The sequence below is a fragment of the Clarias gariepinus genome, chromosome 13, assembly GCF_024256425.1.
Source record: "Clarias gariepinus isolate MV-2021 ecotype Netherlands chromosome 13, CGAR_prim_01v2, whole genome shotgun sequence".
Taxonomy (NCBI): Eukaryota; Metazoa; Chordata; class Actinopteri; order Siluriformes; family Clariidae; genus Clarias; species Clarias gariepinus.
The window spans coordinates 24,787,721-24,806,962 of record NC_071112.1 but is presented as its reverse complement, the minus strand read 5'-3'; the positions used below and the strand labels follow the sequence as shown (position 1 = coordinate 24,806,962).

Below are 19,242 nucleotides of genomic sequence, written 5' to 3'. Positions count from 1 at the left end.
AACAAAAAACTTCAAGGGCTTTATCACTGCCTAGATACACAGTGAAGTCTATTATTAAGAAGTGAAAGGTATTTAATACAACACACCCTGACCCCTGGATCAGGACATCGCTGCACCCTAAAGAGTCAGGAGACAACTGGTCAGAGAGGCTACTAAGAGGCCTACAGAAACTCTGAAGCAGTTGCAAAAAATTATGACAAAAAACGGTCAATGTGTGCCTTTTATGGAGTAGGCTGTGTTTTGTCGGGCTCTCGCTGAATAATAACATTTAATATGTTAAAATCCTTTTTTTAATTTCTAGTTTATTTCAGTAACTGGTCTGCAATACGTAATCATAACTTAGTGACAAGTTTAATACATATGTTGTCGGCTATGGCTGCAAGCTTAAAAAAATACAAATGCAGCGGATCATCCAGCACTAGGCCCAGCACATCCTTGGCCCTCAGCCCCATTAGTGAGCCGAGCTCAAGCCGCGCCGCTACTTCATCTACCTCAAAATTGGACAAAAGGGATGTCGAAAACCTCAAATCCCAAATTCTTATATCCCTTAAGAGTGACATTTTAACCGTAATTAAAGAATTGAGGACCGAAGAACTGAACTCTATTAAGGGTGAGCTACTGACACTCAAGGCCGAAATCACCAGTTGCGTTGCGTCAACCCACGCAGAAATGGACCAGATTAAGGCTTCTGTGAAGGACATGGAGGGTGGACTGTCTACATGATCGGATAAATTGGTCTCAATGCAAACTACTATAAGGAGCCGGCAGGCAGAAATGACCGACCTAAGAGCTAAAATGTGGAGATGTAACATTCGAATTCTGGCCGTTCCGGAAGAACCAGGGTCAAGCTCCACCACGTCTGTTTCTAAATTACTGACCGAAGTTCTGCAGTCCGACAAGGACCTCCTTATTGACCATTCATATAGGAGTTCTGGCCCCAAGAAGCTAGGAGGGAAACCCCGCACCATTGTTGCCAAGTTACACTACCATTAGGACTGTATGGAGGTACTGCGCCAGTCCCAGTCCCGAGGTCCCGGGGAGCAAATAGCTATAGTTCCCGATTACACTCAGAGTATAGCCAAGGCTTGGCGGCATTTACTGAGGTTAGGAAACTTTTATGAGGACAGGACGGTGTGCGCTTCAGCATTTTGTTTACCTGCGCGACTCAGTATCACCTATAAGGGAGAGGATATTCACAGATCCGGATAAAGCCATGCACTATGTTAAGCATAGTGTTATTACTCTCGCAGAAGCCAGTCCTTAACTCCTGAGAGAGGTTCATATTTCATATCATTGGCACATGAACGGTAAACACGGTACTGACCAGGAAAAAATTTAGTGGTTTATTAGAAGTTAGTGTAATTATTTTAAAGTTTCCGTTTTAGTTTCAGTACAAAGTTATTTGTAATTACCGTTTCATAACCATAATAAGGATAATGTTGACTAGGTAATGTTAAGACCCGTTTATATATTTTACTTGTTCCAAGCTTAGAAGATGATGCAGTGAGAGCCTGATTTGTTCGTGTGGGTTGGGTTAATCACCTGGTTTTAATGGATGATTGGGTTAGGGTTCAGGTCAGTCAGCAGTACTTTTTAAATTTTCTTTCTCTCTCTTTTTCTTTTTTCTCTTTCCTTTTTGCTTTCTTTTTTTATGGCTCTATTCTACTTTTTGTAAATCTGCAGCTTCACTTTTGCTATTAACTTTTAATGACAAAAATAGGTGTTCCTTCTAGACTGGCTAATGGATGTTTGTTAGTCGTAATCAGTTTCTTTAGTTGGAATGTTAAATCTCTTAAACATCCTGCGAAAAGGAAAAAAAGTCCTTATTCATTTGCAACACCTCAAAACTGATATTGCTTTTCTTTAAGAGACCTATTTACGCACATGTGACCAATCTAAATTAAGGGAGGGGTGGATCGGACAAGTATATCACTCCAACTTCCACTCAAAGGCGAGGGGGACTGCTATTCTGATTAATAAAAACCTACCATTTGTAGCACCAACTGTAGATGCGGATACTGCTGCCTGCTATATGATCGTAGTTGGGCAAGTATTTGGGCATAATACTTTCACACACACAGATTAACTTTTTTTAGATAAAAGGATTCTTCCTCTTGTAACAGATTCGGATTATAAAGCCATAGTGATATCAGACCACTCTCCACTGACTCTGTCAATCCATATGCCTAGTGCAGGATCTAACTATCGTCCTTTAACATTTAACTCCTTGCTTCTTTTAAATAAAAAGTTTGTGAGCTTTGAGATCAGAGATATTTTTTTTTAATGTCAACCAAACTCCAGGTATGTCATCCTCAACAGTTTGGGAATCCTTAAAGGCATATCTAAGGGGGCAGATCATTTTCTGCAGAACAAAATAAGAAGAGCAGCGAACAATTTACAAAATTAGCAGGTAATATTAAGGAATTGGATTGGATTTGACTATATTCAAACAACGCCTACTATTACAAGCAGGATATAATTTAATTTAGACAAAACAAGCAGAATATCTGGTTTTAAAATCACGCTCCTCATTTTATGAGCACGGGAAAAAAAAAATGGGTAGACCGTTGGCCAATCTGTTGCGGCAGGGATCGGCTAAACAAGCTATACTCGAAATTAAAACTGATCGTAGTATAAAGTGTACTGATAATTTAACAATCAATAGCTGTTTCCTACACTATTATGAAGCACTATATACTGCTCCTTCATCTGTTGACACTTTGACATTAGAGGCCTTTTTTCTAAATGTATGTATTCCTACAATTATTGTAGATACAGCATTACAATTAGATGAGTTTATATCTGATACAGAAATAGCCCTAGCAATCCAAAGTATGCAATCTGGTAAATCACCTGGACCACACGGATATTCTTCAGAACTTTTAAAAATAAATCAGCTCTCCTCTGTTGGCGTCAGTTTTCAAAGAAAGCTTTTCTTCTAGATCATTACCTCTAAATATGCGCCAAGCAGTTATCTCCTTAATTTTAAAGAAAGAAAAGAACCCTATTGACTGTAGTTTATATCGTCCAATTTCATTGTTAATTACAGATACGAAAATATTAGAAAAGTTTTGGCCCGCCGTCTGGAGAAAGTTATGCGTTGTGTTATTTCACCTGATCATACAGGCTTTATAAAGAACAGATACTCTTTTTTTTTTAAAACAAGGCGCCTGTTGAATGTTATCTATAACCCATCTCTATCTGACAATTTGGAAACAGTTATTACCTTTGATGCAGAAAAAGTTTGATCGAGTGAATTGGGATTTTCTTTTTTACACTTGGTTTCGACCCTAAATTTAAGTCATGGATAAAAGTACTATACTCATCCCCACTGGCTGCCGTTCAGCCAAATAACAACCTATCTCCTTTCTTTAAACTTCAGGGTGGTACTGTACTAGACAGGGATGCCATCTGTCACTCCTTCTCTTTGCTGTGGCTATTAAACCATTGGCTATTGCAGTAAGGGAAAATGCCAATATTAAAGGTCTCTCTCGTCGGGGTGTGGAACACAAAGTTTCCCTTTATGCTGATGACATGCTGCTTTTCATATCTGATCCTCCTTAAAGCCTACCAAAACTTGTGGATTTACTGAAAGACTTTGGTGAAATATCTGGCTACAAGGTTAATCTACAAAAAAGTGAAATGATGCCAATTAAAAACAATATAGCACAGTTTCCTAATTCAATCCCCTTTAAGATTAGTCTCAAAAGAATCAAATATCTAGGGATTTGGGTAACACATAACCATGCCGATCTGTACAAGGAGGATTACCAGGTTCTACTTTCCAAAACAAAATTAGATGTTAAACGATGGGACCTGCTACTGCTCTCTTTGAGCGGAAGAATAAACACAATTAAAATGAATCTGTTCCCAAAATTCCTTCACCTATTTCAGCGTCTTCCAATCTTTTTAACAAAATAATTTTTTAATAAGTTAAATTTAACTTAAGAAGTCAGATTTGGAATAAACAAAAACCATGTACAGTATTAAAGTATCCTACAGAGGCCCAGTGAGTTAGGAGGAATGGCACTTCCAAACACTCCGAGCTAGAAGAATGATCCTGTTTAAGTGGAAGGAGTCGTCGCCACCAGTGGGTGATCACTGGATTAAAGAGGTCTTGTATTTTATTCATCTAGAAAAGATTCGCTATTCTATGATGGGATCCACTCAGGAATTTTATGAAGTCTGGCAACCATTTATAAGCCATTTTGAAAATATAGATGCAGATCAATTGGACCTGTAATAAATGATTTCTTTTTTATTCTCTGTTTCTAATACTTCCTTTTTTTGTTTGATGTGTAATTTATTATTATTATTTTTAATCCTTATTTCTGTTTCTGCTGACTGGCTGTTTTTTTGTTGTTTGTTTGTTGTTGTTTTTCGCGTGTGGGGTGGGAGAAGGGGTATAAATAAATATACCCTATATATTGTACAATGTATTTATGTATATGTAACTTGTTTATTATATGTCCAATAAAAAAGAAATTTAACAAACTGCATCCAGTCACGACTCAGCTTTGCAAATACTACCTTTGAAAATTCTGAGATCGAATGGAAAAAGGGGTTATGGTCAAATAAATATTAATACTAAAAATTTATTATTTGGCCACAACACCAAACAAAATGTGCAATGGAAATCTGACACAGCTCATCATCCATGTTACCTTGCAACATGAATGCAACATGCAATGACTCAAAGCACACAGCAAAACTGAACACACAGTGATTGAAGGAGGAAAAGCTAAATGTCCTTGCATGGCCTAGTCAGAGCCCAGACTTAAACCAGATTGAAAATCTATGCAATGACTTGAAGACAGCAGCCCACAATTGGTCAGTTGTACAAAAAAGATTGGACAAATATTGCAAAGGAAAGATGTGCACAGCTTTGTGTGCCGTGTGCCATTAAGAAGGTGATTAGCTTTATCCTTTTCCAACTGAGTGATTTTTTTTTCATTCTTTTTTTTCTGACATGTTGGTGTTACATCTTTCACTTGAATGGTAAAAGTTGCACCGAGTATATACAGCAGGATAAATCAAAAACTTTGTTTTCATTTCAGGCTGCAAAGCAACAAAATCTGATTATTTTAAAGGTGTTTTCTATAACCACTGTAGATGTACTTCCTTCATTAATTCCTTTACCAATTAAATTACTCATTGTGTCATTCCAATCTTCCTACATTTCCTTAAGTCCTCTCTCATTTATTTAATCTGTTCTCATTTATTTTTTCATTCTTTCCTTGGTAACTTTCCACTTTTATTCATCCTTCCTTTCTTCCTTTATTCAGTTATATGCATCTATTTACAGAGGACATGCTGGCTGCTATTCGAAAGGCCCAGGTTAAATTTCCAGCCAATGCCCAAACCCCAGTCACTGGATGCAGTACCAGACCCAGATAAAATGGAAGGGTTGCGTCAGGAAGGGCATCCAGTGTAAAACCTTTGGTCCCCTGTGGCGACCCCTCGAGGGGAGCAGCCGTAAAACCAACAACATAAGCATTAATTTGAATATTATAAGGACAGGATGGCTTAATGATGAGGAAGTCGTACAAGTGCTATAGTTGAACTAAAAGAGCCTCTGCCACATGACCATGTGGAAAAAACTAACTCCAATAATATAGAAAAACATAACAGGAGCCAGTCGATTATTATGGACAAAACTGCAAAATAGAGGCTCATAAATTCTACTCATTATGTTTGGCCTTTTAAGGCTCCCAGTGTTTAGTATGCAAATATTTGGATGAGACACACACACACAAAGAGTGCTGGATTTGCCCTGAAGGAAAATAAAATCCTGTTAAGCTTTGTGTGGTCTATGTTAGCGTGCCCCCTGCTTCTCAGGCAAAACAACAACAGAGGCAGTGTAAGAAAGTTGATACCCGAGTTTAACAGGAGTGATCCCTTTGGATTCTGGAGAGAACCTCCCTCCGATACCTCTCTGGAAAAAAATCAAGACAGAAAACAACATTTTTTAAAAATCTTGTGCTGCTAACTTGGAGGTGTGACGATATAAAGTATAAAAACACAGAGGGGTGTTACTCACCGGCTTCTCTCATCAGAGAGTTTGGTTCGGCATTTTTGGATGATGTGATCCACCAAGTCTGATTCCGGGATCCTCTTTTCTAATTGTCGGTCCCTCTCAAAAGATTTCACCTACAGCACGATATTCCAAAAAAAGGAAGAATTTAGATCAAAGAAGTGTAACATCTGTATAACACGAATATAATAAAGGGTACCTCAAAACACTACAAGTGCACTATTTAACCTTTAAAAGCATATCAGTGATACATGACATCATTTTCCCCTCATCTCATCATTTTTTTTTAGTTACTGAAACACCTCTATGGGTTTCCTTTTTGTGTGGGAATATTGAACCTAGATTTGTTATACAAAACATTATCACGTCATTTTTAGACAGATGGGTCACCAGTGTGTGTGTGTGTGTGTGTGTGTGTGTGTGTGTGTGTACAAACAAAAAAGTGACATTTTTCTATTGACTGGGGCTTTAACAAGCCAATTAGATATTCCTCCTAATGTGACCTCATAAGAAGATACCCTCCTCTGCGGCTTATTGCTCAACTTTGCTAAACACTGAAATAGCACATTTAGAGGAGGACTGAAATAGGTATAAAAAAAAAGCATTATTATTTTAGCTGTAGCTGACATTTATACACACACATACTTTAGGGAAATTCAGCGAGCTGTCATAACTCAGAAAGAAACAGTAAAATATGAGATTGGAACTGGCTCTTTAACCAGCAAGGCCTATTCAGGAAGGGATCCTATGAAAAATTAAAAAGGTTTCGCCAGAATTCAGCCAGAGCAACATATCACGGTCAGTTACATACATTTATACATTTTGGGTTCAAAGGTTTAATTTTTAAATATATGCGTAAGACAAGACACTGCCTGGCTATTTATTTTAGTTTTGTAGGTTTAATTAGGGCTATTTGTCAGACATAGTTGACGCATGATCTTCTCAGAATCAGGAACACATGGGCATCTGGAGACACTGCGTAAACTCATGAAAACAAAGCATGGGATCTGAGAACAGAACGCAAACGCTTATAGCCAAAAGACTGTTCAACATTTTTTACATTGCTGACATTGACAGCAACTTGTTAACCTTTTTGAAGACACAAAGTCAAATAAAAAAGATAATCTTACACTTCAGTTTGTATTAAAGTTCCCATATTTTTCTATATTCTTAACAAGTGAAAATAGGTCCAAGAGCTGCACCAAAGTGTGTGTGTGTTAATTCTAAGGCTGAAATAAACCTTAGATTATGCATTCTTTTATACCTCAAACCTCCTTTATTTCACCATTCCCTGTGTCTTTGTGAATTAGCTATTGCTGACCTGGCACACCTGGGAACACACAACCTGTGCAACAAGCTGAGTTAAGACATCTTATATGAGGTCACAATAGGAGTAAAACCTAATTGGTTTACGCCCTGGCCAATAAAAAAAAAATGTGTGAAGTTTTCTCTTTGTTCTTACTGACTAGAGACCCAACATAATCTCTGACGATGACGAAAAAGTGATTTTTGCATAATAGGTCCCCTTTAAAGTACTTAACTAAGTACATCTGCTACTACTTTTAGCCTAATTCCCAGTATGATAAAAACATTTCAGCCTCACGTTCGCAGGCAAACAAATCTTTATAGCATTCTCAAATTTATTTACTTGTCTCTTGGGATAACTAATATATTTACATTTTTTTCTCTTGATCGACAAAGACCTTATGACCTAAAAGCATCAATATGGAATGAAACACTTACTTTAACATAGGTGCCCTCTTTGTCAGAGACCAGAACCATGAATGTAATGCCGGCAAGCCTGCAGTAATCCAGGAGAGCCTCTTGAGACTGAAACACATAGAAAGAATATTTATTATTTAGTATTCATCCTCAGCCACTCTAAACAGGAAACAGGAGTGTGTCTTAACCCCACTCACATACAAACAGACTGATACATTTACAAAGAGAGAATATGTGCAGACATAAACCAGACTCTCAAGCAGCGACATTATCACTATTATTATTATAATGCTCACTTAGAGTTTGACTTTTTTCATTTAGTTTTTTTATTTGTCCAATACTGTATCATTACTTTAATAAATCACATTCGTTTTTAAGATAGCTTTACTTCCATAACGTCCTCCGATTTCACTGTATATTCGCTTTGTGTAAAAGGCAGATGCGCATCATTGCACAAGCACGTTAAGTGCCACTAATGGGAAGTCATATGGTGAGTGTTGTTACTCAGCTGACAAGCAGCACAGACAGATGTAAGAGACCCTGATAAGACACCCAAGTGTGGCCTGCTGTCCAATTAGCGCCATTAAAACCGACTTGCACAGAACAGCACCATGTTTGGGTAGGAAACAGGCAACCCAGTCATGACACAGAGGTCTGTACAGGTAACTTGTCATGATGCAGCTTCAGCACAAGTTGTAACACCACAATGTGACAAACAATTAATTACTCTTATTTTTTAAGTTTTGTAAACAGACACACACTGTCTGTTTCTATACATGCTTTATTACAATTAATAATAAGTTCTAAATGCTCGTTTGACCCGGATAGGCACAGCTGCACATAAACCATGTACATTTAACATATATAACACGTACAGTATGTGTATAGGCACATAAGCCATTGCAAAACTGAAAGAAAGTGCATGCTAAATTGATTTAAATGTAGTATTACTAGTATTAGTGTACCGTAGAGATGAACGGCTAAACATTTTTTATATCCTTGGATCCTTATTCTTTTTCTTAAATTACTGTTTTATTACTATTTATTAACCCTTGCCCTACGTTAACTTAACCTAGAGTGCTTTGCTAGCTTAACTTGCGTCCGTTGCTAAATTAGCCCAGTTCCTTTTACCAACATTGCCTGCGTTCTTTGCCAACTTAACATTTAATGCTTTACTAACTTAACTTGTGTCTTTTTCTAGCTTAGCCTGCATCCTTTGCTAACTTAACCAGAGTTTTTTATACTTGGCTCATGTCCTTTACTTAATTAACTTATGTTTGCATATTTTACTTACTGAAATTACTCACAGTATTCACTTTACTTTAGACTTTACTTTATTGCATAACTGTTTCAATATTCCAAAACCACACACAGTACAGGTATTAGGATTATCGTATCTTGTGTAAATAAAAGCGAGCAGCATTAATGAACGTGTGGCCTGATTTAACCACAGACTCTCATGAAAAACGTTCATACATGCCTAATTCTACGTATTCCTACAATGGGCAGTGCAAGGCTTGCTGGCTAGCGAACATGTGTCTGTGTGTGGGTCTCACACACACTCATGCAATGCTTGTATCTGGCTGTTGTATCACGATCACATCTGCTGTGTGACGTCTGCATCTGGCTCAGTGACTGCGGTGCAGACGTCACTCCGTGCAGTGTGGCTCAGAGCTGCACTTAGCACCCACAGCCCAACCCACCAACCCTAAAGACCATCCAACAGCTGTTGCTGAGTAGTGAAGGTTCTGGTTTAATAAACAGAACGCTGTACTGTTTCTAGCCTCAGCTTTGCTCATGCCACACATTTTACCTGTCTGGCTAGGAATGAGGTCAGCGCAGCCTGGCTGGCCAAATCCACTGCTTAGCCAAAGACAAAATCACTTTAAACTGATCTTTCTTCTTTATTAGGTCATGACCCTGGTCGTGATGTGTTCAGTTGAGATTAATTTGTACTAACAACACAAATGATGGAACGTATTTGTTTTGTCTATAATCTTCCACTAATTGACAATGACTTTCCTCTCTACCGGCACCGTTTCAGATTTTTGGGTACATTAATGTGATGGCTACTGGCAGAGACACGCCCCCATCTCACTTAAATATACTGTTTTACTGAAAAACAAGGTTAGATAGTAAAAGAAAATGCAGTCCAGTTTCTGTTTCACATTATCTTTAAAGGGAAATCTTGGCATAAAATGTGAACTGTGTAGCGCCGCACTACATCAATCACTCTTAGTGTTTATGCAACTTTTATGAGATTCATTCAGAATCATTTTTTTAGGAAAAACCTTTACACATGGTCATTGATGCAGTTGTCTCATCAGCCAATTATCTGGCAGCAGTGCAATAGATAAAGTCATGCAGACCGGTCTAGAGCTTAAACTAATGTTCACATTAAATATCAGAATGGAGGACGTCATTTATGCGACTTTAAATTGTTGGTGTTGATGTGAGTGTTTCAGGAAGTGCTGATTTCGTGGGAATTTTACACACAACACTATCTCACGTCTAGATTTCATTTTCAGTAACTGACTTGAGGGAGTTCTGTGGGTGGAAGGACCAGGCTGATAGGAGAGATCAGAGGAGAATGGCAAACTAGTTTGAGCTGCCAGGGAAGATATAGCCAATGAAACTCTTTACAACCACGGTGTACAGAAAAGCAGCTCAGCCAAGAACAGGAATCTGAGGCTATAATAATACCAATAATTGCATGCCAATGCAAATATGTAATTTACTTACAGTCGAGTAAAGGTTAGTGTGCCTTCTTTTAATTCTATATGTTTTCATGAAAATACAAACAAAAAAAAATAATCATCTGATCGTGGCAGGTCTTACTACAAGACAAATACAGTACAACCTCAGACGTACAACGTATAACTTCTTCACATTGTCATTATTTATAAATAAAATAAAGCCAAAAAAAAAAAAAAAAAAAACATACTGGCAAATTCCCCCATGATTCAATAGCTTGTAAATACACATTTGGCAGCAATAACTTGAATTAATCATACTGTATGACGTCATCAGTCCCTCATCGTTGTGGAGGAATGTTGGTCCATTCTTTAAGATTTATTAAGATTATTGAGGTTTTCAGGCATTCGCTTATGCACAGCTCTCTTAAGCATTTTCTCCACAGCGTTTCAATTGAGATGAGTTCTCGGCTATGACTAGGCCATTCCAAAGCCTTGATTTTTTTTTCTCCAGCCATTTAGATGTAGACCTTTTTGACACCACAGACAGTCTTCTGCCGACCGGCCATCGCTCGCTTGTAACAAAGTATAATAAAGTGCATAATATATACAACATACCAGAACACAGAATCCATGTGACCTCAATGACACCTGAAGTGTATTCCTCATGTCCAGTCTGCTCGGTAATTTCATTTTCATTGCCGTCACTGCAGGCAATCCCGTCTTATAAAGATAGGTTGTTGAAAATGAAAGCAGGATTTTTTTGTGCTTTTGTAAAGACTTTAGGTTATTCTGCCTTGGTTTTGATCCAGAGAGTCAGCAGAGTTAAAGAGGCTTCAAACACACTTGTAAGGCCCCATTTATTATCACACAGAGCCCACTGGGCTAGGAGCATGTGAATCATATATTGCGATGAGCAGATGGAAGCAAATAAGAAACGATCAGATTTTTTTTTTAAATAAAACACTCACCAGACTCTGATAGTCAATAAAATGGGATTTTAAAAATCCCATATATATTTTTGATTCTTTCCGTGGGGGTTGGGGACCACTGCTTTAGATAAGTGTCCTGTTGCATGACAGCAAAGGCTTAGCTGTCAGACAAATGGCCTCACATTTGCCTCTAGAATACTCTGGTATACCAAGGAGTGAAATTTTTTTTTTTTACCAAACACCACAGTGGGCATTAGGTCCAAAAGAACTCCACTTTGGTCTCATCTGTCCACAGGACATTATTCCAGAAGCCTTGTGGTTTGTTCAGATGCTGTTTAGTGAACCTCTGTAGTGCTTCCATGTTATTTTTAGATAGAAAAGGTTTTTTCCTGGCCACTCTTTCAAACAAACCATACTTGTTCAGTCTTCTTCTAATTGTGCCGTCATGGACTTTAACATTTTACATGCTCACTGAGGCCTGTATGGTCTGATATGTAGCTCCGGGGTTTCCTCTGAGCATTGCAAAGGTAAATGTGCTGGGACATTCATTTCAATTCAATTTTATTTATATAGTGCTTTTTAACAATAGTCATTGTCTCAAAGCAGCTTTACAAAATGAAAAGAAAAGACATTCACTCTTGGGAAGATTGGAAAGTCTTGAATGCTTTCCACTTGTAATTAATCTCTCTCACAGTAGAATGCTGAACTCCTAATTGATTTTAAATGATGTGCAGAAACAACTGCTTCTCTAAAACGACTGCTTATGACTCTTCCTCTTGACATTGTGTTAACACACATCTAAATGATCCACCCAAAAAACATATAATTAAAAGAAGAGGCACTAACTTTACAGATGACTATATCAAAAATAATAATAAAACAAACAAACACACACCGTGTCAAATTGGATTGCCTTAAAGGGACGGTTCAGATTTTTTTCCAAGTCTGTCTTAAATTAAAATTGAGGTTTAATTAAGTGCATTACCATAGATTTTGGTTGTTATAATTATAAATATAAAAAAAATTTATAAATAAATAATAGCAATTATTTTAGCTTGGGTGCATATTTCTGGGGAAAAGAAAACAGTCAAATCTGTACCAAATACACAAACTTTAAAAGATACCAACTACTGTTTACTTCGATCTACAATATGTAGGAACATAGCGTACATAAAGTATAGACCTTTTACGGTCACATGACTTCCATGAAGTTAATCCCAACAGAGGACGGCTGAAATACAGCTACCCAACCCAAATGTTCGAGGTGCATTTTTGGTCCAAAAATAATAACAGAAAGTAACATAAGCTTATGCACTAAATAGGTATCCTTTAAAAGTTAATGTATTTCAGTTTTGTGCAAAGAACTGAATGACTGCCAATGAAAACCAGTCACTTTGAAAGATAGCAACTGAATTTAGCTCAGTAAGTCTCAGCAGAAGTCCGGAATGCATTTTTGCACAGAACGAGGGTTGCGGAATTTGGCCCCAATTATTTACACTGAACTCACATTCCGGGTGACATATTTCACACTCGGTATACAGAGCAGGAAAACATACTGTATGATTACCCAAACCTTTTGTAATGTACTTCTATGCACATTAATTTTGATTTAAGACAGACCTGAACAAAATATGAACTCTCTCTTTAACCTAATCCACAACCTACTTGTTACAAACTTATACAAGCAATATCTTCCTTAAATGAATTTTTTTTTCCCAATGCCCCATCAGCAGCCAAGTTAAAGAATGATCATTATCCACTTGCAAGAGCAGTCGATATTAACTAGCAGCTATATACAGAATGTTAGCAGCCTTATTATAATGCTAGCTCACCTATCGTTAATAATGAGGCTCCTAACACGCTTGCTAACAACAATTTAAAAAGCTGGCTTCTGGATTGATTCGATATTGATGTACAGAATGCAAAACACAGCACTTATGAGACTTATGTTTTTGTGGTGAGGCTTCACATGGCACAGAGTACTTGGACAGCATTCAGAACATTTCACCTTCAGCAAATGGGCTTCATAACCAGGCTTTGTTTGGTCTGAAAACTGGTCTTAAATCAGTCCCAAACACTCCACACCCCGTCCGACTGTTTTTAATTATTTATCTGCCACTCATGTCTACTGCTGCTAAGATTCAACTCTCACTGTACTCGTGTTAGAACTATTACTTCAGAGCAGAGTCATATTTTGGACCAGCATAATCCATTTCCAGGCAAAGAAAACTATAATGGGACAGAAAAGACAATTAGATAGTGTTGATTTTGGACTCGGAGGTAGGACACAAAATTGAGCGATTGCGAAGCTAAGAGTCTGCCAAGATACACTACAGAGCATATAAATAAAACCAGATTAACAAGGAGTGCGGAATCACAGACGAAGGCCAACATAACAACTGTGGAACCGAGATTAAAAAAAAAAAAAACTAAATAAATAATGATAGCAATTTGAACTGCGTCACAAATGATGGGAAGATAATGTGAGTAATAAGAATGAGAGTGGACTAGAGAGCAAAAACAGGGAGTGAGTAATTTGGGTGTTAAGGCAAAGCTACTTGGCACTGATGAGGGAGCACAATAGACGTGCATAAAGGGGTTGGATCCATGGCAACAGAACGCAAACTCTCTACTCTATTAGCACTAACACACCACACTAATAAATACCCACTGACATACACATTTAACACATTTATTCATCCGTGTATAATAACCTCTTAATTCATATTTTTTCTGTTAAAGCCTGTTTTACACTGAAAGCTGATTGCGTCTTTCTATACGAGAAAAAAAGGTCTAAAAACTATACCAGGCTGTGTAATAACCTTTTAATGTACAGTAGTCTTATACATGGCAGATCCTTCAATGGCAGAATCTGTAATTTAAGAAATTATGATCTTCTGACATCATTCCAGGCTTTCGCAGGAAATAATCACAGCGCTACAAATAAACATTCTTCAAACTGATCTATGGGTAATAAGAATTATTTTCCTTCTCATTAGCATATTGCACATGTAGCGGCCCTGTCAGTTCTGTGTATGTTGTTTATTTGGTGGATTTTAGACAACGGTTGAAAGTTTTTATCTCCATTATAAAAAGACCCACTACTATAACCAGAATACATGTATCTGGTGCAGGATTGAGTAAATATCCTTCACCTATTTATGATCAAAGAACAAAGTGCAATGTAAAAAAAATGCGACATTAAATGTGCAATTATACCTTCTCAATTTAAAAATTTGTACAATAATTGGTCACAATTACAATACAAGTACAATAATTTGATGTCTGGGGACCATGTTGTACTAGATAATTGTTATAGTGTGTTATAGTCTGAAAGCTTAAATCATCCTACTATTTATTATTGTATTGTGTGTTCACTCTACTTTTATTTTTTCAAACACTGACTCAGAGTTTCTGCACAAAGAAATTCCAAAGCATTTAGACTGTTGGTATGTGTACAAATAGCAAATAAAGTGCCATATCTTAGGTGTCAGCTGTTTTTGGTCACAGTGACACCAAATCGGTCACCAGTGCCAATCACATGGCATTATGTTCTGTACTGAATGATCATTGATCTCAACCCAAGCCAGAAAAACTCCATTACTATGTGCAATTTTAGTCTTCGCCAAAAAACCTAGCCTGGAAGAAATATCAAACAGTGTATACACAACTTTAGCTTTATTTCAGTTACTAAATTATATGCCGCAGTTGAGTGATTAAGTAATAAAATTGGGCTAACAAAACCCTAATCCAAGACAGATGTGTGAATTTCACACCTCCCTGAATCCTGGGTCAAATGTCTAACCCCTGACCTGTGACACATCGCAAACCAGATCGGCCGACACTCCAGCAGTCCAGAGCTTCTGCATGACATTTACGGCTCTGCTCATTGATGTATGGCCTACAGGGACCACCAGCACATCGCACGAGCTTACAGGAGGCTGTGGAGACAGATAAGACACAACTCAGCCGATCAGACACAGGCATGCTCACAGGTAACCCATAAGATAAACCCGACAGAGGAAACGCTGCACCATTCTCACCGGTTCTTCCATGGCTGCCACAGCAATACAGATCTTATCGAGGGCTATGCTCGCCCCCACCGCTGAGGCCACGGGAGCGGTGGCTGCTGGTCCCCGGAAGTCCAGGATCTGAGTGAGGAGTTAAAAGCAAGTTTTAGAACACCAGGTGAAGAGTTAAACAGTGCGACTTACAGATTCTTAACACAGTTTGTGTACGTTTGACCTACCAGGTGGTCATAACGTCCTCCAGCCGCTATTATATCAGGAACGGTACGCTTGCGTTTCTTAATGAAGGCCACAAATTGAAAGAGGACCCCGCAGTGCTGTTGCACCTTGTAGACAAGGCCCAGATTGACCACCACCTGCAACCCAGCAAAAAGTTCTACTGCTTAGTAAAAAAAAAGAGGTCAGTCCTAGGGTTAACATCCGTCTACAATATGGAGGAACATACATTTTTGCACAGAACGAGTGTTGTGCAATTTGGCTCAGATTACTCTCATGGTACTCACATTCCAGTGCAGAGCAGAAAAAAAAAATTATGATGACGAAGACCTATTGTAAAGTACTGCTATGCACTTCAATTTTGATTTAAGACAGACCTGAACACTTCTACTGTATGCACCACAAATACATGAGTATGACTTTAAGGAATCCAAACTATCCCTTTAATGCCTCTGGGATGTTTATGGTTGTAGTTAAAAGCTCAGAGCCTACCAAATTCCATTCTACACGATTTATATATATATATATCAATATGTGATACTTTTGTTTTCCTTCCATGCCTTTTGATATATGATAGAAGGCTGTATTATGCACCCTGTGCCTGTTACTTACCCACTACACAATGTATGCGGGGAATTTGTGGACTTGTTTTTGGAGTGGTATCCTCTGAGGCAAAAGGTCTATAAGACTGACTGATAATGTCTCTTGACTTGTATTTAAGCAATATCACATGTGATGGAAAGCTGTTGTACTGGAAATCATTACGACTGTGATGCAATCATAGGCATGAGGGTGCAACCGTAGTGTCAAAGACATGACAGCCATGCTTATATCCAGGACAACAGCACAAACTCTTGTGTATTATTGCTATTGCCAATATATACTCAGCAAAAAAAGAAACGTCCTCTGACTTTCAACTGTTTTAACTTTCAGTAAACTTAATGTGTAAATATTTGTATGAACACTAAAAGAGTCAACACCATAAAACATAAACTAAAAATGTTTCACAATGTGTCCCTGAATGAAGGGAGTCTCAAAATCAAAAGTACCAGTCAGTATCTGGTGTGGCCACCAGCTGCTTGAAGTACTGCAGTGCATCTCCTCCTCATGGACTGCCTATTGCGGACAGTCTGAGCACTGATGGAGGGATTGTGTGTTCCTGGTGTGACTCGGGCAGTTGTTGTGGCCATCCTGTACCTGTCACGCAGGTGTGATATTCGGATGTACCGATCCTGTGCGGGTGTTGTTACACGTGGTCTTCCACTGCGAGGATGATCAGCTGTCCTTCCTGTCTCCCTGTAGCGCCGTCTTAGGCGTCTCACAGTGCGATCATGGCGATTTATTGCCCTAGCCACATCAGCAGTCCTCATGCCTCCCTGCAGCATGCCTAATGCACGTTCACGCAGATGAGCAGGGACCCTGGGCATCTTTCTTTGGGTGTTTTTCACAGTTGGTAGACAAGTCTCTTTAGTGTTCTGCGTTTTTAGAACTGTGACCTTAAATGCCTACCTACTGTAAGCTGTTAAGGTCTTAACGACCATTCCACAGGTGCATGTTAATTAATTGATTATGGTTAATTGAACATGCATGGAAAACATTGTTTAAACCCTTTACAATGAAGATCTGTAAAGTTATTTGAATTTTTACAACATTATTGTTGAAATACACAGTCCTGAAAAAGGGACCTTTCTTTTTTTTGCTGAATATATATCCACTTTAACTGGCGAAATAACCAACACTAACTGGTGACCAATAGTTAATGTAAGTTACAGGAATGTAAGTAGTTTGTCATTCTTCCTGGTATCATGTAAATCGGTGAGGAACATAAACCTAAAAGATGGTGGACAGTCCTGTAAAGCTCTGGTTAGGGGAGGCATTGGGATTCAACCTTGTGGTAGAAGATAGTTATTTTTGTAGCTCGCTGAATTCAGAAACGACTAAATAGAAGTGTTGTTTAAGATGACATAACATTATGAGATGCGTTTTCTTGCTAATACCACTTCCATGAATGGTTTTCAATGTGTTTTTTGGCAGGTAGCTGCTCTCCCCTCAGTACTGACCTACTTTCATCCATGCATTGACAGACAGTTAACAACGGTGTAATTAACAGTTATTAGAACACATGTGACGCAGAGTGATACATAGTCTAACATCCCAGTACTGTTACCATGTATTATTACCATACTAATTGTATATGTTGGAACTAACTATTGTATAATATGGTTCACATCATAAAAACCCATGTAAGGCATGATGATCTTACATACTGTACATTCATTTTCATTATTTACTTTTTAAATTTTAACGTTTTAATTTAGTTTCGTTGGTGTCAGAGCTCATATTCACCAAACAGCTCATATTCAATACAACCATCAAGAGTGTCATTTTTCAAAACAGCTGAATCTGCTTTTGTCACGCTTTCATCCAAAAAAAAAAAACAGAAAAAAAACACATAATATCAAATGTACTTTATGCAAAGCCTGTACCTGTATTTTAACTGCTAGTCTTTTGAGCAGACCTGTAAGCTCCTCCAGATCTTTGAGGCCTTGCTTGGCCAGCTGTGTGACTGCAGCAGTCTTCTGTTTGGTCAGCGAGTTGATGAGAGGAACGAGTTCCCGCAGCTCTCCCTTCTGCTCTATGAACTTATAGAGCATCTGCAACTGCACAGAAATGCACGCTGAACATGAGTCTCAGTTTACCATGTCAAGACGTACAGAATAAATAAAAGCCTTGTGCCTTATTCAATTCACTCCTAAACAGTTATTCAATATGATCCTGAACAGATGAAGAAAGATCTTAGAAGTAAACACAGAATTAAGTTATTCACCATGTATTTACAGAATAGTCAACTTGTGATGTTTTTTTCCATAGCTAATGTACTACAATATAAAAAATAAATATTCAGATTACGACAATTTATTTAAATTACATATCGAATTAAAAAGGGGGGAAATGTAGTAAAATATGGTTGCTTCCCTTAGGTTTCAGATTTTATATACTGTGTGTGTGTGTATACAACCACATCTAATTTCTCTGCATTTAACAATAACTTAGAACTAGGATCACCAAATATTTCTATATATACTGCCTGGCCACAAACAGTCACCAAAGGGTTAGATTATTGGCTTAGCAAAGAAATGATCTAAGTATTGAGTCCTTTAGTAATGCCTTATTTAAACCTGAAAACTTAACGCTAATTCATCGATGTCGTGGAACAAATGTGGTTGGAAAAATCTCATTCCGGAAAAAAGTCACAGCTATGTTTAATAATAAAGATAAGAGCATTCCCACATACACTCACAGCATTGGGACTGAACAGCCATGCAGCCATAGGAAAACCACTTGTTGGGGAGACTAATCAGGGGGGAAAGGCTTCAACTTGATAGGGAGCATAAAGTTTGGACTTTGGAGCAATAGAACAATGTGGTCTGATCAGTTCAGATTGATCGCGTTAAAGTAAGAACGGAGCGCATAAACAGATGAATCCGTCCTACATAGTGGCCACTGTACATGCCACTAGAGGCAGTGTTATTATCTGCAATAATATGAAGTTGGCTGACTACTTGAATCTACTAAATGACCAGGATATCCCACCAATGGATTTTCTTCTTCCCTGA

The 19,242-nt window shown here is 38.0% G+C and overlaps 1 protein-coding gene across 1 annotated transcript in view; it reads right to left on the bottom strand.

The window, feature by feature from the left end:
- Nucleotides 1–19,242, bottom strand: part of eif2ak4 (eukaryotic translation initiation factor 2 alpha kinase 4) — a 66,578-nt gene that overhangs the window by 13,049 nt on the left and 34,287 nt on the right. Inside the window, exons 28-34 of the mRNA XM_053509339.1 lie at nt 18,112–18,285; nt 15,631–15,765; nt 15,425–15,532; nt 15,194–15,322; nt 7,778–7,864; nt 6,041–6,150; nt 5,877–5,935 (exon numbers count right to left, since the gene is read on the bottom strand). Coding sequence (XP_053365314.1) covers nt 5,877–5,935; nt 6,041–6,150; nt 7,778–7,864; nt 15,194–15,322; nt 15,425–15,532; nt 15,631–15,765; nt 18,112–18,285 — 802 coding nt within the window. The remainder of the gene's footprint in view (nt 1–5,876; nt 5,936–6,040; nt 6,151–7,777; nt 7,865–15,193; nt 15,323–15,424; nt 15,533–15,630; nt 15,766–18,111; nt 18,286–19,242) is intronic.